The 21741-nt window shown below is 38.2% G+C and overlaps 1 protein-coding gene and 1 long non-coding RNA gene across 25 annotated transcripts in view; one reads left to right on the forward strand and one right to left on the reverse strand.

The window, feature by feature from the left end:
• dlg1b (discs large MAGUK scaffold protein 1b) overlaps window positions 1-21741 on the forward strand; it is a 127547-nt gene that overhangs the window by 98451 nt on the left and 7355 nt on the right. For 14 of the 24 annotated variants that reach the window (XM_082173952.1, XM_082173954.1, XM_082173957.1 and 11 more), the window contains 10 exons: window positions 3312-3438; window positions 6037-6193; window positions 6354-6456; window positions 7064-7178; window positions 8290-8466; window positions 10054-10120; window positions 12162-12261; window positions 18781-18822; window positions 21441-21491; window positions 21599-21700. In XM_082173952.1, the coding sequence (XP_082030078.1) occupies window positions 3312-3438; window positions 6037-6193; window positions 6354-6456; window positions 7064-7178; window positions 8290-8466; window positions 10054-10120; window positions 12162-12261; window positions 18781-18822; window positions 21441-21491; window positions 21599-21700 (1041 nt within the window). Of the gene's footprint in view, window positions 1-3311; window positions 3439-6036; window positions 6194-6353; window positions 6457-7063; window positions 7179-8289; window positions 8467-10053; window positions 10121-12161; window positions 12262-12516; window positions 12551-18780; window positions 18823-21440; window positions 21492-21598; window positions 21701-21741 lie in introns of all 24 variants that reach the window. The other 10 variants (XM_082173963.1, XM_082173970.1, XM_082173975.1 and 7 more) reach the window with 3 other exon arrangements.
• The window catches only part of LOC309501852, a 109664-nt gene that overhangs the window by 76947 nt on the left and 10976 nt on the right, over window positions 1-21741 (reverse strand). The window lies entirely within an intron of this gene.

Raw genomic sequence — 21741 nt, forward strand, 5'->3', positions numbered from 1 at the left:
TAGACATGACAATGAAACAACTGCGCTGACGGAGCATGAGAGTGCCACATGTGTGAACAACCCCCATCTGCAGTGCTGTTCATGTGGATGTCAAAGCACCACAGGCTGCTTGTTTTGAGAGATGCGAGCCTGACGCAAGTCATCTGAAACTTTAGCTTTGTGCTGTAGCTTCAAAGCACTACAGCTTTTGACCTACAATATCTTGACTTTTGAAGATGGACAGAATAACTTTCCAGTAAGCTACAGTCTGTTGAATGAAAGTTACCTCAAAGTTATTGTACCCACCCCATGGGTGCCCACAGTGCATTTACATAATCAACCACCCTTATTCTCCACTGCTAAGCCCTCCAACGGCTGTAGACCCCAGACTCATACAGACACATCACACCATCAAATCAGACACGCTTTCGTCATACAAAGCCCTTGATCTCTCTACCTCTTCTGATGTGCCCCGCACAACTCTCTTTAGACACACTCGTTTTTAATCCTTAAAAAGGATGCTTGCCATGTACCCTAATACGATGAAGGATGACTACTTTCTCAAAGTCAAAGCTTGCACAACTCTGCTCATTTGCGCTGATCCCCCTTGTGTAATGGACAATTAGACAAAACCACCCCCATATCGGTCACAATTTGTGACCTATTAGACACAGATGAAGTCTAGAAATCAGTTCAAAACCACTAGAAGAGAAAAGGTCCCTGACCCTAATTAGAAGGATCACATGCAGAATACTGCAGCCAAGGTATATTGGTGCCTTCATAACACATGGAATAATAAATGGTTGATTGTTGATGGCAGATCTAAAGAAGAGATACAGGCACTTCTTTCAGAACCTTGCAAGCTGCATTGTTGGCTGCATCCGAAAACTTAAGCAGTTGACTTGTTGTCTCACTGCGTTATCAGGCAGTGACTTTGTAGGCAGCGTTTGCGCAAGAAGGTATCAATTTGGCCCTTATAGTGTAATATAGTGAGAATACAGAGGAAAAAAAATCTGAATGTCCTTTTAAATCAGAATGTCAATTCAACTTAATCTTCCAGTGAAACTACAGACTTTTCTCTGGTGATGTATACTGGATTTCTCTGATAATTTAGTCCGCTTAAACCCTGCCCCTTTCTTACAATAGACTGCAAGCTTACATTCAGATTTGCCTCCATCCAAGCAACAACCATCGGTTAGAACCACATCCCCACTGTCTATTGTTGTTATTTATTCTACTACCATTGCATCACAATAATATAACCTGTATTCTTTGGAGAGGCAACCCTAGCATTAATTACGTACATTCAGTATTTCATTCAGTGCCGAAAATTGTTAAAAAAGAGTTTCTGCCTATGTAGCACATTCCAAATCAGTCAGTTTCTTAACCGTTAGATGATAAGCAGGCAGCTCATTAGGTTGTGGAAGATAGCTAGGGTTGATATAGCTACAGAAAGACTCGCACCACATCTAAGACCCATCCATACATAATAGTGGAGCCAGCAGACAAGGATGCTTTGCTCTGCTTGGCTTGAAAGACAAATAGCAAATTCAATCATGGCTGGGATCACATGGTCAAGTCTGTATTGCTAATCCAAGCAGCAATATCCTAATGCAGTGAGGGCAGCATGTGGAACGATGGCACACCGGCCTCAGAGAGCCAATCTTGAGTCTGAGATAATGAATGAGAAATAATTCTATTGAGTGTGCACAATCATTCAGCAGCCTGACTCAGAATGGTAATAACACTGTTTATAGCTTATAGATGGTGTGCAAGCGCTTTTCTTTTTTGAGTGTGGTTTTTGGACACTATGATCTGCTTTATTTGGTTAGTGTGTTGCAGAGGGGGAGCCTTCGTGTTAGTAGATTATATTTTTGTCCCCATGGAGAGCCATAAAGCATGCATTTTACCATCTGTTGTGCTTTTTTTAATCGTGACACTCTGTTCTGTTCTGCCTGAGGGTAAAGCGAGGTTTCTGCTGCTAAACCTCTCGTTCTATTATATGCCATAGTGTAGTACTGTAGAAGAAAAAGCTACTGTCACTGCTACTCCCAGCCAACTGGGCCCAAATATACATCTCACAACCATCAGAGAGCTCATATCACAGAACAAACAGTACAATAAGACCTGGATAGACACATTGATGAATAAAATGCCTTAACATGGGTTTGGAGAAACAAATTGGAATTGCATTACATTTAATTTTTAAGACGATCTCACATTTTTATTTATTTATATAGCACTTTATACAATACAGATTGTTTCAAAGCAGCTTCACATTAATAAGCAGGGAAATAACAGCATTATTGTGAAATTCATCAATTATGCAACAAATTCGAGTTCAGATGTAAAGCAGAACAGAATACAATAGTGTCATTATGCAGCTCAATTTAGTTCTGTATCGCTCATCAAATATCACAAATCAATATCACTCATCAATACATTAAGAGAAAGTTATTTGCTTTCAGCATGGGTATTTATCTAGATCTTTGCCAATGGATAAGATGGATAACCAGATAATTCAGGGAATTTCCCTTTTTTTCTAAATACATTGTGGTCTTGAATCTTGGACTCTGAGAGCACATATCTGGTCTCATCCCACTAAAGTGGTGTCACATCTCATCACGGGAGAGAGAAATCTTTCACAGGAGCTTTGATGGTCAAAGATTGGATATTTGTTATCCTGCGTTTCACCACTACAACGTTTATCATGTTTAAGCATGCATTCCACACTAGTGACATTACCACTGTAACTGCTGATGGCAAATATCGACAAATAGACATTATTAGCGATGTTGAGAAAATGATTTATTTACTCCTCTTGGTTGATGTATCATCCATTATATCTATCTCCTTCCCTCATCCCATTTACCATCATTCTGTCATTATGCAAGTACGGATCACACTTATTTCCAATCAACAGAGCTCATATGAGGATGCACCGATACCCAGGCAGCCTTTTTTCATGAACTCAGCTAACTGTCTGCTTCAAATGAGACATTTACAGAGAGACAAAGACGGGTAAGAGAAGGATAGTTTAGGCTCAGTTTCACCCTGACCTCCTGGTCTTTTTCACCCACATGGATAGCTATGTAAGCGGAGCCGCAGTGGAGGCGCAGGTGTTAAAAGCTCAGGCCGAGGTATCATTTACTGTCAACGTGTGTCTGTTTAGCTTATGCAAACTACTGAAGAGCATAGTTGTGCAGTTTTGGAGGATTAGGTAAAGTTCTTTGAGATCCTGGAAATGATTGGTGCAAGCTTCTTGGGGAATGCAGATCAAGACGTTATAGACTTGTTTCGGTGACATGTTGAACTTGTTTTCTCTTTCCCAGCCTATTCCCAACACATGGAAAACCATATCAGCCCTCCAAGCTATATGAGCCAGCCGATGCCCCCAGTGCATTCTGGACGCTACTCCCCGACCCTAAAGACCAATGCGGGGGAAGATGATGTTTCCAGGTATTGCCTCAAAATTGGCTACATAAAGCTATTATGGTGCTCATGCACAGACTATTTTGCAACAATGTGACATGATGCAACACCGTCTGTCTGTATAGACCAATGTTTTACACATTAAAGTTTAAATAAATGTTTATTATACAAAACTAATTCATAGTCCTTGCTAGGGCTGGGTATCAATACATATTTCCTCATTCAATTCCGATTTTGCATTTTGCTTACATGTAAGAGACATTTCCTGTCATCTAATGCTTTAAATTATAAAGGTACCTTGGTAAAACTTTTAAAATTAGCAACAATAAAATACCCTATTTAACAGATAATAATCAACACAAACAAAAACTTAACAATGTGCATAACAGTTATTTTAAAATGATATACTTCATGAAAGAGTAGTTTGTGAGTCTTTTTCAGTGATTCATTAAAAGAGCCAGCTCATATTAATTTATGAGACTACACTGATGGTGCGATCACCAGTTGAATACCAGATTAATCCTGTTCTTATAAGCTTATTGTTTGTGAGTTCAACAAATGGGAAGCTTCAAGCTGTTCATGATTATTTTTTATAAAGTGTTGCCTGAGCAGGTCAGTGCTCTGATGCTCACTTGTGATGTTCAGGATGATGTCATGACGTTCTATGAACTTTGATAAGAGTTCACTGGCATATTGAATTGCTATTCACCTGACCCAAGCTGCAGTGCTTCACTGAGGGAGTTGTCGAATGTGAGGGCAGATAGCAGTTCCCTTCTCAGCACCTCCCTCTATGTCTGATAAACATATGTATTGATTTTACAGGGTTAAACCCATTTTGATTTTAGAATTTCTCCACTTTAAGAGGGCACAATCAAAAATCAAACTGGATGCAAAAAAGAGTGTGGTTAAAACAATTTATCCAGATGCAACAGAAGATCTTTAGAGAAATCCGACCTGAAATGACACGTCTGTGCCGATTTAGCGATTTAATAAGCTCCAAATTTAGCCCATCCACGTCACGTGTTGGTTCATTTTCATAAAATCCGCAGCGCATCATCAAGCCTCTTAACCAGCTTGCCAGAAAATGAATAAACAAGATTGTCGTAATCCAACAGAACAAACGATTCTATTAATCTAACCATTTAGGTGCACGGGGGGGATTTGAATTTTAGCACAACAATCAAGCCTGTACAAAGTAGCCTGAAAAGAGCATTCTAGATGTCATTGTGTTCGGTGTTGTTGGTGTTGTTTTTTAGAGGAACGTTCTATTTAATTGGCAAAAGCTGATGTGATCAAATGGTGTTTGACTACAGGATCAGTATTGTAAGATAGCCACAGGGGTGTTTTTGATGGTGTAGTAGAACAAGGCTGTGTGCAGTAGAGTAGACCAGCAGTGCCTCCAAGAGGCCAGTTATATACACCGAGCCTGCACTCTTAAAGCAACGTTTATTGTGGCATAATATCGATTACCACAGAAAATAATAAAATTTTGCCTTTCAGTTTGTAAATCACATAAACAGTAATACACTATGGACATACAGGAGCAATATATTCAAGGCAATTATATTCACTTAAAAGCAGAAATATGATGATTGTATATTATTATAGTATGTTATTTGCTCCATATAAAAGGTGCTTTGTTGATAGTTATATCACATCTTTTTCTGAGATTCTTGCATGCATCATCCAAAAATTACAGGATTCCTGCATTACCTGCATTCCCCTTGACAAACAATTTTTGATAAGATGTGCTTTTAACTGCAACAGACTCACGTATAGTAGATGTTGCGGATTCATTGCATTTATGAATGTACTTTTTGAATGTACTGATTCTGATTGTTAATTATTGATTTTTTTAGAGTCACTGGTGGTTTTGCATCACTTGCATTTGTACGCTATCTAAAGATCCTGTAAACTCTTTGAAAAAACTATAGTTTACAGTTTTATACACACAAATTATGAATGCACAAATTAGTGTCCCATTACTTTAAAAAAATAAAAAAATAAAAATAAATAAAGGCAGAAATCCCATGTTCTTTGGAGATAGAACTATTAGATGTATTAAACAAATGTATAGCCATAACATGGTATCATGGCAACACCATCCGTGTGTATATTGGTATAATACTGTTCGTGTGTTTTAATGAAACCATTTTTTTTAATACACTAATATTCTCCTGTAAAGTCTATTATACACACAAATGTCTTATGACTGCATTCTGGGAGATGGGCAGTATTGATGTTTGTGGCCTTGTGTTTTAAGTGAATAGCCTATTTCAAAGTCAGAACGGAAACACAAATCAGCATATTAGAATATTAGAATGATTTCTGTAGTAACATGTGACACTGGAGACCAGCTTTTCCATCACAGGAATATGTAACATTTGAAAATATATTAAAATAGAAATCCGTTATTTTCAATTGTAGTAAAATTTCACAATATTGTTAATAATGACACGTACAATACAAAGAACACAGCACATAATTTTTTTTTGATTCAGGAAAATGTAAGGATTTTTTGCCAGCTGTTTGTTTCGGACTTCATGAACAGTTTGTGTTCAATGCTATATGAGTCTGTAAGTTTAGTATTTATGTCAGTCTATAAGTACATATGTTGTTTTGCAGGGAACCCAGGAAGGTGGTGCTACATCGAGGCTCTACAGGGCTTGGCTTCAACATAGTGGGTGGAGAGGATGGAGAGGGCATATTTATTTCCTTCATCCTGGCCGGAGGCCCTGCAGACCTGTGTGGAGAGCTGAAGAAAGGAGACCGCCTGGTGTCTGTGAGTATTTCAGTGGCCACTGTCACATTGAAGATGAGTTTCTAATCAGAAGTATTTCTTACAGTATTCAGCAGACATACTAAGCTTAGTGCTAAACAGTCCGCAGATCACTGTCATACTGCTTGCCCTATAGATGTAAAAACGACTGTCCCTTTCTTAGGTGAATGGAATAGACCTACGCAGTGCCACTCATGAACAGGCTGCAGCAACCCTGAAGAACGCCGGACAAACCGTTACCATCGTTGCCCAGTATAGACCAGAGGGTGAGTCCTTCTCAATGTCAGTGCCATGTCAATCATTTTGATCACCCATTAAAAAAAAAACAGAAATCAATCAGCGATCAGCAGGAGTCTCTTAGCTGTGTTGTTGCGAGAAGTAAAAAGCCAATAAACCAATACTCCAGTTTTATAGCCATCAATTGACTCATCTGAGTCATTAAGTCAGGTCAGGGTCAGAAAGAGAACTCGTAAAAATTTGATTTGGAGATTGAATCATCCAAGGCTGACCGTACAACTCGTCCTACAGACCATTATTATACTGTTAACAATGCCAGTAAATTTGTAATGCTCTTTCCTGCATTCCCCTTGATAAACAATTTTGGAGAGGATGTGCTTTTAACTGACTAGTATCCTTTTTTAAAAACCCATAAAGGCAGAAATCCCATGTTCTTTGGAGATTTGATTAGATATGTTAAATAAATGTATTTGTTATAAAATGGTATCATGAAAACACCACCCGTGATATTGGTATACACAAATATTCTTCTGTAAAGTCTATTATCTATTATACACACAAATGTCTCATGACTGCATTCAACAGCAGCATTCTGGGAGATGGCCAGTATTGACGTTTGTGGCCTTGTGTTTTTAGAGTACAGCCGATTTGAAGCAAAGATCCATGACCTAAGAGAGCAGATGATGAACAGTAGCATCAGTTCAGGCTCAGGATCCCTGAGGACCAATCAGAAGAGATCACTATACGTCAGGTACTGGACAAATATCCACCAATATGTTACAAGGGACTGGTCACCAGCATGTAAAGTCACCATGAAATTAAAATTGACAATTCTTATTTTGGGGGGGAATATTGGAGTTATTATAAATAATTTATTCGTGCACATCATTCTTTTTTAATCTAGCAATGACATCTCTTCTCTGATGACTTGAGCACTGCACAAGGGCAGTAAAACAAATCCTCTAGCAACCTGTCACTTACATGAGATCGCAGCAATTAGCTAACAACAGCGATCCAACGGTACAATCAATTCTTGATGGATATCAAGTGCCACCCTACATTTTTTCTCATTCAAGAAGACGTTTCACTCAGATATTCATCACTGAAGCTAGGGGGAAAAAAGGCAGCGATTTCTGTTTCATATCAACTTTAAAGGCTTGTTTACACTAAGAACGATAGCTGTAATGACAACTATATTAGCGTCCACACCAATGGACAATAATGTTCTGTTTCGCACACAATTCTAAGTGTGTGCTGCAGTTTTGTCATCTGCAACTTTAAACGCTCAAGCTCTTTAAAGCAGGACTGATTCTGATTGGCTCTCAATTTTTTTTTTATCGTTCACCAGCAGGAAAAAAATCTTTATGAAAGTGATTCCAGTGATATCGTTCCTCTGTGCCGTCATCGTTTTGGTGTGGACTCTACTATTCTTATTTTTAGGACTACATCTTTATTGTTGTCATTATAGTTATCACCTTGGTGTGAAATTTTGTGTTTTTAATACATTTCACAATTGATTTGAAATATTTACAGTTCACACACATTCATTGTAAATCAGGGTGTCAAACTCCTGAAGGGTCACAGCTCTGCAAAGTTTAGCTTCAACCCTAATTAAACGCCCCTGTTCCAGATAATCAAGTCCTTCAGGCTTATTTATAAACTACAGGTATGTTTGTTGAAGCAGGGTTGGAAGTGAACTCAGTAGGACTCTGGCCCTCCAGGAGCTGAGTTTGACACTCCTGATTTAAATGGGCCAGCAATTTTTAAAGCTTCTTGTCAGACTTCACCAAATGCACTCAGATAGTCCATCAAGTATCTAGTCTGTGTTTTTCCTGTGGTCTTATTTTGACTGTTTTCTGCAGGGCACTGTTTGATTATGATAAAACTAAGGATTCAGGGCTGCCTAGCCAGGGCCTGAACTTCAAATTTGGGGACATCCTGCACGTGGTGAACGCTTCAGATGATGAGTGGTGGCAGGCACGACAGGTCACTGCTCAAGGAGAGGTGGAGGAAATGGGCGTTATCCCCAGCAAGAGAAGGTGAGAGATTGAAGCTTAAAAAAATGAAAAAACAAACAAATAAATAAACGCACACAGGAATGTTAAGGTTTACTTTGTAAACTTTGGATTTGTACCAAATAATATCACAATCACAGGTCCTCCAGCACCTGAGTGCTTAGCTGATAACTTACCCTCTGTAGCCTAAAGTGCATGTCTTCGGCCCTTTTTACACCTGGTATTAAGATGCGTTTTGGCCGATCGGATTACAAGTAGACGAGGGAAACACATTCCTCTTTACTCCTGGTGTTTTAATTCGTCTCTTTTGTCCACTTTCAACCACTTCTGTCCTGATTTCTTCGAGGGGAGGGTGTATGGGCATGTAAATGTGTGGACTTTTTCAGATCTTTCAATCTAATGGATGAAGTAAGCTCAAGCAGTTTACATATAAACACGCCCAGAGACGACAGAAAAACATACGGAAGCATCAGATTTCGAAATCAGAAATGGAGAGAGAACATCATGCGTGAGACGTTTTTCATCTTCAAATCAAACTTGGGTCTCCAGCCAACAAAGTTTAAATCCCGTCTTGCTAGTGCGCTTCCCAACATCCCACATGAGTGTCTACACTACAAAAGCATTCCAGTCAAATGCGTTTTTCGACTAACCCTGGAAGTGATGGAAAGTGAACAAGCTCAAAACGTTTTAGACCTCGTTTACACCTGCATGGGATGAGTGACAAGTGACAACTTCGGCGTCCGTTTTAAAAACTTTGCTCCTCATGAGCTCTTTCTTTCTAGGAAAAGTTACTCCAGTATTGACTTTGGTCTTGCTGATTTGCCTGTCGCATTGATGTTTTAATTCTCTCTTTCGCTTCCTTGGCGACTCTGCTACATGTCCTCGAAAATAGGCGTGATCCTCCATCAGCAATCTTTCAAATCTGCCGGCAGTCGCGAGTAATCTCCCCCTCGCATTTGTCTCTGTGTCACTGAGTGTAAAGCGCGAAAGGCGAAGCTTGAATTTACAGGTATGTCCCTCTTTGGCTAATGTAGTTTCAAGATGGAGGGGCAACATGGCGACCGGCATTCGAACCCCTCACCCGTATGTACTTTCAATGGCAGATTATAAACTTACGAGAATACTTTATTACTTGAAAGAAGTAAATATACATTAATGAGCACATATATTTTTGAAAGAACTAAGTGTTTTTTGCTAAGAATCAACAAAAAAAATCACACAGTGTAGCTTTAAGTCTATTAAGAGAATAAGCAGAATTTACACATTGCTTGTGTGATATTCACTCGCTGCCTTTGCTTAAAATAGAAACATTTTCAATATTGTGATGTGGTATTTTTCTTTATCACCAGTTGCTCGCAAAATAATGGACAATAATTTCATTTTCCATGATAATGAAATTAAGTAAATTATTAAATAAATGAGTAAATCAACAAGTAGGTAAATAAACAAGTAACAAAAGTAAAATTTCTGCGAATAATTTGCAGGTACCCAGAGACTTGATTTTTCTTCAAAAAATCCCTCATCATCTGTCCTGGTGAAGATTGCAGTGTAACATGGATTTAAAATGGATAACAGCAAATGTTATCTGAGATCCTTGTGTTTTCTTTCTAGAGTGGAGAAGAAGGAGAGAGCCAGGTTAAAGACAGTTAAGTTTAACTCCAAGTCACGAGAAAAAGGGGTGAGTGAACCATTTCATACATGCATACAGTACCTACTAAGATAAATATTCTGTTCTAAAACCTAGTGAGTTGCTTTGACTTCTAAGACCACATCCTTACTGAACTTTAACTTTGTGACTGATTTGCAACACTTTTCCCATAATTTTCCATAAATAAAGAACCACACAAGACTTGACACTTAAATGTTGTTGTTCATTTTGTAAGATAATTTGACAATAATGTAATAAAGAAAAAAATACCTAGCTCACTTAAATATTGGGTAAATTTGGGTCAAGGTTGTTGGGTCAAGTTGTGTTAGGATTTTCTATACTTTTCTGTTAATCGACATTTCTCTCAACTTGTCTGCCGTCTTGAATAAAGTTTTGAGCTCACAGTGTGTCCTGGGATTGTATTCTCTGCAAACCAGACACTACTGTTCAAAAGTTTGGGGTCGTTTTTGAAAATACAATAAAAACTGTAATATTGTGAAATATTATTACAAATGAAAATAACTTTTTTTCTATTTTAATGTTTTTTGTAATGTTATTTATTCCTGTACTGACAAAGCCATTACTCCAGTATTCAATGTCACATGAGTCTTCAGAAATAATTCTATGCTGATAAACATTTCTTATTATCAATGTAGAAAAAAGATGTGCTGCATAATATATTATGATTCTTAATTTTTTTTATGAAAATAATATCTTTTGTAACAAAAATGTTAATTTAATGCATGCTCGCTAAATAAAGGTGTTAATTTCTTTTAAAAAATGACTGACCCCAAACATTTGATTAATTACATTGGTAGTGTACATGTTGATTTTGGCCAAAACAAGATATCTTAGAAAGCAACACAATGTTGTTTCCTTCCTTATGGAACAACCTCAGGTTTATAATGTCTGAAATGCTGTAGAAGTAGGCAACTCACTAGGGATTAGAACAAAATTTCTTTGTTGCTTATATTGTGTATCTAGAATGACATTGAAATGCATTTTAAATTACTTTACGAATTAGTGTTGGATAATGTTCCTACCTCTGTGAAAGTTTGACCATTTTATATTAACTCACATTTAATAATGCTCAGTCAGTGCATTCAGTGGAATGTAATATTCTGGATGACGTTTACTAATCAGTCTGCCATATGAATGGTCCGGTCTAAATTAACAGCATGCGTAGCTGCAAGTGTTGCAGGCCCAAAAACGGCCATATGTTATATATAACACATATAACAATACTGTAATACATCTATAACTCATTTATGAGGCATAGAAGTCAAAACACCAGATTATCTAACAGCCGACAAAACATGCATGATAGGAAAACGAAGGACAAATACGCTTGCCATTGATGTCGGACTGCTCGTCCTTCTGTATGCCACACCTCCTCCTCTCCTGTCCTTCATCCTCACACTCTTCTCCTTCTGCCTACCATGCCATGCTCTCCAGTAACTCACAGTGTTGCAGTGCAAAGAACCAGGCTTATAACTGATCACTGCGTAAGAATGGAAACACACCTGTAGTCCTGGTGCCGAAGAACAGAGCCATGCAGTTACTATTACTTAAATAATTTCACATACAGGCTCTGTTCACAGCAAAGGATGTCATACTATATTTTGATAAATAAATCAGCCCAACTTGCTTTGTTTTGTGGCATGTTGCCACAACCAAAGCAGTTATAGACCTCCACATGCTTCTGGCACACTCACAATGCTTTTTACCCTCTGCATGCAAATCTGAATGCTTCGAGATTTCCTGCTGCTAGCTTTTTTTGAGTCTTCGACTCAAAATCCATTCATTTGTCCACTTCAGTTCATCATGCATTTCATGTACAATTCTTACTTTGTGACGTCCTCCATTAATTGAGTAAACACCTATCTATGAGAAATTGATCGTCAAATGTATCTTGAATCACTTGCAATGCCAGTGGCATTTGATCAAGTTATCAGAGGTCCACAAAGCCAAGAGCAAAACAATCATCTTTTATTTTTGCCATATGGACATTAGACAGCCCTCTTTCCCTTCCCTTCTTTTCTTTTGCCCTCCCCTTCCTTCTCTTCCTCAGCAGTCCCTCAATGACAAGCGTAAAAAGAACCTCTTTTCCCGCAAGTTCACCTTCTACAAGAACAAGGAGGCGAGTGAGCCGGAAACAAGCGATGTGGACCGTAAGTACAGAAAGCGGCACTACAGCGCAATGTTGGGTGAGAATAGGGCAGCAGGTCATGAGGACAGAGGTGGGCACTGCTCCACTGGACACAGCAGGCATCACAGCCTACTTTAGACACAGCAACACCCGTGGACAGAGAACGCTTGGTGCCTGCTGTGTCCAGTGGCTGGACCAGGCCTTAGAGTGTCTCAGTAACCCATGTACTCTTGTGGTTGTTGTCTCTCTCGTTGCTCCCTTCCTGACCGCTCCACAGGACAACCCAGATGACATGCTATCCAAAGGCCTGAGTAAGTTCCCCATGTGGATGCCCACTTGGTCACCTCTGGACCAGATCTCTCTTCCTCTCGCATCTCTCATTCTTCACTCTCATAATTCATGCTGATCTTTCTCTCGAGGGCACTTTTAGTTTGAGAGCTTCTCCAGACATGCTTAAACTACCAGAATAAAACTGTTTTCTCTTTCTGTTGTTGATGGTGGAGGTGAAAGGTTGTTTTCTACTGTCTTTCTCACCGTTCTCTATGGAATCTCCCCTCATTCAGTATCTGCACATTTTATTTTCTCATGATGTTCAATTGAGAAAAATGATCTATTGATCTGATATTTATTTGCCATCACACACTTAAAGGTAGGGTAGGTAATCATTTTTCTAAAAAAAAAACATTCCAAATTTGTTTAAACTGTCTTTATATACCAATACATAATTAAAATGTAAGTACTCTGAAAAAGAAATTTAAAAATCGAGTGACTGTAGACCTTTTAATCTGCAATAAACACAGCTCATTATTTCCATTCACTCCACCCCCTCCCTTCTGAGCTCCTTCCAAAGCCACGCCCCCAAAACACATGAACGCGCGACGCCAAACGCTCAGGCTGGAACAAGACGCATTTATTACCTGAGACGAGTGGAGAGGAAGGAGCGCAGTACATACAGTGACATCATGTCAGAATCACATGTAATAAAATACCTAACTTTATCACTATGAATATAAACAAATAAGATTTCTTTTAGTAATCACTATCAAGCTAGCATATCGATAATGGTAAAGTTTCATTCGGTAACGAGCTATATTTATAAGGCAAAACTAAAAACAGGTTGCATTGATACACGTTTTTCCATTACCATCAGTTACACTGTGATGAAGATGAATTTCGTGTAAGATTCATAACATATACGGTGTTTTGCATGTAAGAGTTTCCATGATGAAAACATTGTTGACTCTAATGAAGACTAACGTACACTCCGAGTCCGGAGAAAAGTACCGCATCGTCGGCTCGAGGACAGGTCCGGGGTTGAGGGCGAAGCAGAGGAGGTCGTTCAAGAGTGCGGGCAGGGTCCGAGGAAGTAGTTTTTGCCTTGTTTGCCTTCGCTGACTGCATATGCAGGTGCTTTGAGCTGAATATTTCTGAGTGCACGCAGGGCAGCGCGCGCAGTGGGGCTCGGGGCGGGCACGAGACATGAAGGCATCTGATTGGTTCTTTACATTCGCACCGAATGGCAGTGATTGGTCAGAGTTTTTACTGTCCTGCAGCTGCTACAGAGGTCTGATTTTTTTCATTCCTTTTTCTAAACACATAATGTATTGACTACTATCAGGATGGAAGGACCATTTCACCCAGTATAAAAAAAAGTGTTTCTGAACAGGATTACCTACCCTACCTTTAAGATCTAATTACGGTTTACTGCAGAGTCCTGCACGTGGGTGCGGGTACCCAACGGGTGAACTGCTAATGTAACGGGTGTAATAACATTTACGTGGTCATTTGCGGTGCGGGTCGTGAAGCAATAGGCACGGGTGCACTGTGGGCCCAATAGCCAAGACTATTTCCACTCGTTCGGTACCCACTGATAGGCAGCTGCTTTCAAACAGTCTCGTGCTTATCACGCTCTGTAGTTTAAAGAGTAAAGAATGTCAAAGGTTTCTAATTACAACACAATTTGTAGCGTTGAGCACAGCGTTTGTGCGCTGCAACTGAAGCGATTGACAGCTTCAGTCATTAAGGGAGCGTTTCTGTATATAATCAATTCGCAATTTGAACAAGAGTTTTATTTTTCATGCTGCTAAGAGGACCACAATTATGCCCGTATGTTCAAAATAGCCTTTATGGGCAGATTGTTCACATGGTGTTGGCAAAAGTTTTGTATTGTTAACGCGACAGATCCACGTTCTCAGCTTGTTTTCTTTTAATTATTACCGTGTTGTTGGGTAACATTTTTCTTAAATGGATCAACTCAGAATGACTAATGTTGGTTTGATTGCTTGTGTTACTTGAGAAAATCAATAATTATCAGATTTAATGCGGGTGTGGTGCGGTTTTCTTTTCTGTGTTGAGTCATTCTTCAATTGCGGTGGCAAACAAGACACAAAATTTGTAAAAATCATGTTTTATTTTTAAATAATAAAATGCATTGCTACATATTTAAAATTGGTTTAATATGATATGTCTAGTAAAATAAAAGCTTAATGATTTTTATTTTTATTTTTAGAAATTTAAATCAAGACTGGTGCCACAAACATTTATGTATGCATTTGAAGTATGCAGTATGCAATATGCAATAGGCAATATGCAATAGTATGCAGTAGAAATGTGCAACTATAAAATGGTCTTTGGTGTCCGGTTTGGGTGAAGGGATGAGACTAGGACTCAAGATGCAAGAAGCAATGGGCTTTATTAATCTTACAAAATAAATAAAATAAATCCTACCCTGAGGGGGGAAACAGAACTTGACTTGACTGGCACAGTCAAGATCTGGCACAGGACTGCAAACACAAGGAGAATAGGGCTGCACCCGAAAACTTAGGCAGCTGACTTGTTGCCTCGCTGCCCTATCAGCCAATGACTTTGTAGGCAGCGTTTGCGCATGAAGGTACCTCACGAAACTGATTTGGGACAGAATTCTGAGGCAGCTTCACGGTTTAATGATCCACAGCAAAATAGAGCGAGCTTCGGTGAAAACTAAGTGAATATTTAATGACTACAATTGTGATTTCTCGCTAGAAATGACATCATAAGTGGAAAACATTGATAAAAAATGTACATTTACACACAAACTGATGACCAGCCGCAACTTTCAGACACCATCTTTATTTTTCTAGCTCAACTGTCACTGAATGCAAAGCACAGGATTGTGGGATATCAAAGACAGAAAGTCTGCAAAGTACATATCTATGCTGCCTTTAAAAATCGATCAGATGAAGGAATCTCAGGAGACAAGAAGTGAAGCTAACATTGCATTCAGACGTGCCTTTATGCCTTCCGACCATAGACTGTAAAAAAATAGCTTCCGACCTTGGAATGTGTCCTTCGAAGATAGCATTTATCAGTTTTCGGATGCAGCCTAGATAGGGAGCAAACAAGGCAGGTGACGAGGGAAGACAGGTGGGGCAAATAAACCAATAATCAGGTAACAAGATGGGCGGAGTTAAGACAATAGACAGGAGAGCACATGGCACAAGGGAACACATGACAAGCTCACACCAGACATGGCTAAATCACAAGCCATGTGCTCAAACAGAATGAGACACGGACACACAGCCAAAGAGACACTCATAAGCCACGTATTCACACAGAACATGACAACATGAAAGCACACAGCTGGTGTTTTTTACTGCTACACAGAACGCGTGAACTCGCTCAAACAACTCGCTCACACAACAGAGCAAATGCTCATCCCGTGCGCACACAACAGAAGACAAACACAAGGAGCATTAATGTCTGAATCCCGACATAAAACCAAACTAGACCGAGGTGCCGGAATCCAAACACCACGCCCCGCACATGAAACAAGGCACACTGACAAGAGAGCGCAAGCCTCAAGCACGCTTGAAACCGCGCGCTCAGACAAAGACAAGACAATACAGGAGTGTCGGGGCTCTGTCATAAAACCTAGAAATAAACTAAAGGGACAGAACCCTGACATTTGGTACCTTTATAACTTTAAAGGTTGTATCAGCGATTTCAGGCCCAAACATAAATGATCACATTCATCTAATCTTTCCTAACGATCCGCTAGCTGCCCGCCCCATAAGCAGACCGTCAAAAAAACGCATCTCTGTAGGCAGCCTAGGCTCTGAGATTTGCACACAAAAACAATTGGTTTCACCAATCACTCAAAACCAAAATAAATAGTGTTCCAACCAATCACCGACAGGGGGTGGGTGTTGTGAGGTTTTCGCGTGGGGTGCAGCTAGCGGATCGTTAGGAAAGATTAGATGAATGTGATCATTTATGTTTGGGCCTGTTTTGGACCTGATCGCTGATACAACCTTTAAGATCTCAAAACTTTTAATTATATTAAATGGCTATGAAAGAAATTTCAGATATATTTTTGAAGTAACACCACAGACGTAATATAACATCATAGACTTAGAACAAGGTCTATGCTGTCTATAAAGATAGTATCCACACCTGACAAGAGTGATAAAATTATACGATTATGAATGTCCTAAAGCAAATTCTGTAACACTTTACAATAAAGTTTCATGTTAACTACTTTGGTTAACATAACAAATAATGAACTTCACTTCTACAGCATTTATTAATCTTAGTTAATGTTAATTTTGTTATTAAAATCAAAGGTATGTTAACATTAGTTAATGCACTGTGAGTTTACATGAACAAACAATGGCAGACTGCATTTTAATTATATAACATTAACAAAGATAAGTAAGTATTTAAGTAATACAGTATTAAATGTATTGCTCATTGTTTGTTAATGTTAGTTAATACATGTTAGTTAATACATGTTAGTTAATTAACTAACATGTCAATGTTAGTTAATACAACTAATGTTAACAAATGAGACCTTATTGTAAAGTGTTACCGCAAACTCTATGATTTTTAAATAGAACATTTCTGTTTGTGTATTGTCTGTGGATTTCTGGAGTCATGCGGTGTTACCATGAAAGACTGTACCACCACAGATTAGCACAGATCTTTCTAAAATGGAGGCTGCTCCAATCATGATGGTTTCAACGTCTGGGGACATTTTAGAAATATTAATAAGAAATATTCATTTAGAAATAAAAAAAAATCTGTTAGTTATCTGCGTAACATCACAGACTCTAATAAAGGGTGATGCATGAAATTGTTATAAATTTAGCAAAACTTATGAAAATTAATAAGAGAGAATCAACTCACCATGCCACCCCTTCAATGACCTTTACACATAGTAAGTAATCCAGTTACAATTCCCCCTTCTCTTAAATGGACAACATACATTACTGTAACACCACTGAGATGAAGTTGGGAGACACAACTTTTTATGAAAAAATATAATTTTTTTTTGCTTTTTTTAAACAATTGAATTAAGTTGTACCTGGTAAATTAAATCGAAATCACAATATAGCCATTTTATTTGTTCTAAAAATTTAATTTTTTTGCAATTACATCCCAAGATACGTCTGTATGGCGGGAACATGCAGATTTTGTTGCACAATTTCTCAAATTCGATTAAATATGTACACAGTAAATATGAACCAGTTTAAACATGTTAAAACAGTGCACAAATTGTTTCCCCTCTACACAATATAAAAATGCAAACATTTAATGATTTATTGGTTTTTAAAGTTTATTTTAACTGTTGCAAATTAGGGGTAACTTGTCACTGCAATTGAAGAATGGCCCCGTTGACGGATTTTGATTTGAATCAGGACATTGGTTGTCATTTAGTAGCTTTTAGTTTACATCACAACTCAATAAAACCACACTAATATGTACAAAGACACCTTCAGAAAGGAAATTAAAAAAAAAATTGTGTCAAAACTTTAAATGTGCCTGTGTATGCAAAATGGGTAGTAAATATTTTAAATGTTTTAAACATGTAAGACATTTATAGACAAACGTTGCGTGAGCGTGTGCTTAATACCCTTTATGTTGTTTAGATTAATATTTGCTGCTAAGAAGGATTAATTTGTTTACTGTTTTTTTTATTTTTATTTTTTTTATTCAGATTTATAGGCTATTTTATGCTAACACTAATTTTAGATGTATAATAAACCTGATAAGAAACATAAAACTATGGCTGGTAATAAAAATAATAATTGTGATTAATCTTATGATTTCTGACCATCATTTAGACAGCAGAATGAACCCGTAATAATGACAAACTCTGTACTTTTAACTTTTGTTTTATTTGATATTATTATTAAACATTTTAAAACTATTTTTCCATGAACTTTTCTACAAAGCACAAGCTTGCATTCCCCTGGGGATCGTCGACCACAGTTTGAAGACCCCTGGGCTAGTTAACTTTGTCAACTTTTAAGAGACATATTAACATATAACATATATGGACTAAAGTTTTGATTTCATGTGGTCTTTAAATTGGAGAGGGACACAGTTACATTGACGATTCTCAGAAGGTGTACTGTGTCCCTCAGTGGTGTGTGTGTCTGTACTCCTCCACTTGGCTGAGACTCAGGATTGCTCTTCCACTCTTATGTGAAGTCACCTCATGCATCATCATGTGCTCCTGTTCTTGGTTCTCATCATCCATTCCCCTCTGTTATGATTTCAGAGCATGTCACCTCTAATGCCAGTGATAGTGAGAGTAGTTACCGTAAGTTCTTCTTTCCGTTGTGTCCTTCATCCGTCGGCCTCGTCTGCTTTTCTTTCACATTTAACACTGTTCTTCTCTCTCTCTTCCTCTCTGCTGTGAATTAACGTGTATGGGAGATCCAATTTAATAATACAATATAAAAAAATATATATCGCCGAGCAGTGTTATTCTGGACTTCTCAAGAGTTCACATCGCACACCCCCTTCACCAGAGCAGCACTGCAGTGAGGCAGGCTGGGTAATGTTCCACAAGCCACACAGATACAATACCAAAATCAATCAGTGAGCCCTCCGCCAGTCTCCATAGCAACAGTGCACCCCCATCCCTACCCAGCCCTTGCCCTCTCTCTGTCAGAGACAGTCAGAGTCACAGTGTTATATCAAAGCCACTCTGAAGATATTACACACCGCTGTGATCAGCACTGCAGACTGTGCATTACCAGCTACTGCATGATACCAGACACTTTGAGGCACGATTATATGTGTCACAGCATCATAATGGGATTGCCAATGAAATGTGGTAAATTTAATGAATGCAAACATAAATAATACAAAATGTATGCAAGCAAGGGCCCACTCTAAAAATTTTACTGGGCCACTGGTTCAAATTTGTACGTAGCTTCATCAATATTTCCACTTGATCTGCTATATCACCGTTCAAAAGCTTTGAGATTTTTTCTTTCTTTCTTTTTTGAAAGAAATGAATTCCTTTATTTAGTATGGATGTATTAAATTATGTAATAGTTAATTACATTTAATTGTAAAGACATTTATAATGTTACAAAAGTGATCTATTTCAAATAGATGCTGTTCTTTTGATCTTTCTATTTATCAAAAACCCTGGACGGAAAATCACAGTTTCACAGCATGTGACACTGAAGACTGGAGTAATGATGCTGAAAATTCAGCTTTGACATCACAGGAGTAAATACATTTTTGCCAAATGTATTATAAAAGAAACAGTTATTTTTAATTGTAATATTTCACAATATTACAGTTTTTACTATATTTGTGATAAAATAAATGCAGCCTTGGTGAGCATAAGAGACTTATTTCAAACACATTTTAAAAACTCAAACTTTTGAACAGCAGTGCAAGTAAATAAATAAATATTAAATTTTGTAGCAATTTATTTTATGCTGATATGTTTTAGTAAATGTTAAGTTTTCATTTCTTCAGCATTTATGTAGTTTGCAATGATATGTAAATTATATAGCTACAGTACAGTGCAATGAAGCTCCATCACAGCAATTCATTCATAAATAATTGTTTTGCTGGAAAATAATGTCATACAATGCAGGACCTGCACTGACCAGTTGTAATAGTATAATCAGTATTTGATTGTATCAGCACAACCCTGCAGTACAAAAGCTTGTCCTGTGAAATCAAGTCTTCATTGAAGCTTTACTTTGTGTGATTTCCTTAAGTATTCTTCGTGATCTTTCATACATGTGAATAACTAACAAAAACAGCCAGTTTATTCTGCACTAACTCACAGTGTTTCACATTGCTTTCTTGTGGGGAGGGAATAAATGCATAATATTTCATATATTAAGTACACTACAGTATGATGCAATTAACAGCACTAGCATGGCACAGGCCCTTACAAATTCTAAGGACAATGTTCATTCATTTACAGCACGTTTCTGCCTCTAACTCATAGTGCACAGGCAGGCCTGCTGAGATCCACAGAAAGAGCTGCACTTTAATCATTATGACAGTCTCACACCAACCATGACTGAGGACTCCATTGCCTTAACACTGTTCATTTGTGTGGCGTAGAGGACCTCTAGCGGCCTTGAGTGGATCTCGCATAGCTTTTGTTGCAATTTCACACATTCAATAATAGACTGGTGCAGGTATAACGTCAGAACCCAGTTCGCCGCTGGTTCCTTCGAGATGTGGTTTTATAATGGGCTTTTTTCACTTTGAGTAAAATAAAGCCTGTGGTAAAAATAACTTGACGATACTTTGACGTTTGTTCTACAACTTGCACTGCACACACTCACACCTCAAGCAGTCTTATCTAGTTACTTGATAAAAACTTGCGTTTTCAAAAATTAACATAACTGCTTCAAAATTCACCTTTTTGCTCTGGGCGTGTGTACTTTATGTTGTAGAACAAAACGTCCAAGTATATTCAAGTCATGTTTTCCACAGTTCAATCGAAAAAACCCATATACTGATTGGCTTCATCACTGTCTCCTCTCCACCAGTAAGCTGGTGTGTGGTGAGCGTTCTGGCGCAAAATATGGCTGCCGTCGCATCATCCAAGTGGATGCTGCACATTGGTGGTGGTTGAGGAGATTCCCCCCTTCTATGTAAAGCGCTTTGAGGTCTCAGAAAAAGCGCTATATAAATGTAACAAATTATTATTATTATAATTATAAAAACCCATAGGAAAATCTCAAAGGAACCAGCGGCGAATTAGTCTTTGGGTTCTGACGTCATTCCTGCACCACTCTATAATGCATGAGCAGAAAACATTGCATTGATTTTAGTGTCTTAATATGCTTGGCTGGATTTGTTTGTCTAAAAACGATACCGTACACCACATGATGAATTGTACGGAGATATTTTTTCTAAGTTTAACTGTGTGTATGTTTTTGTATTTCTCAGGTGGTCAAGAGGAATATGTGCTCTCTTATGAGCCAGTCTGTCAGCAGGAAGGTAAAATGCTTACGATTCTCTGTAACATCAATATTAACCCATACGATTTAACATGAACAATTATTATTAGGAAAATGTAATTGATTTCACGAATGGTGTTTCCACAGTGAACTACGCACGGCCAGTGATAATCTTGGGTCCGATGAAAGACAGAGTAAACGATGACCTGATATCGGAGTTCCCTGACAAATTCGGTTCCTGTGTTCCCCGTAAGTCTCTGTACACCGTGTGTATGAGCTGATGAGATAAT

Source organism: Leuciscus leuciscus (assembly GCF_965113295.1).
Source record: "Leuciscus leuciscus genome assembly, chromosome: 6".
In the NCBI taxonomy this organism is placed as follows: domain Eukaryota; kingdom Metazoa; phylum Chordata; class Actinopteri; order Cypriniformes; family Leuciscidae; genus Leuciscus; species Leuciscus leuciscus.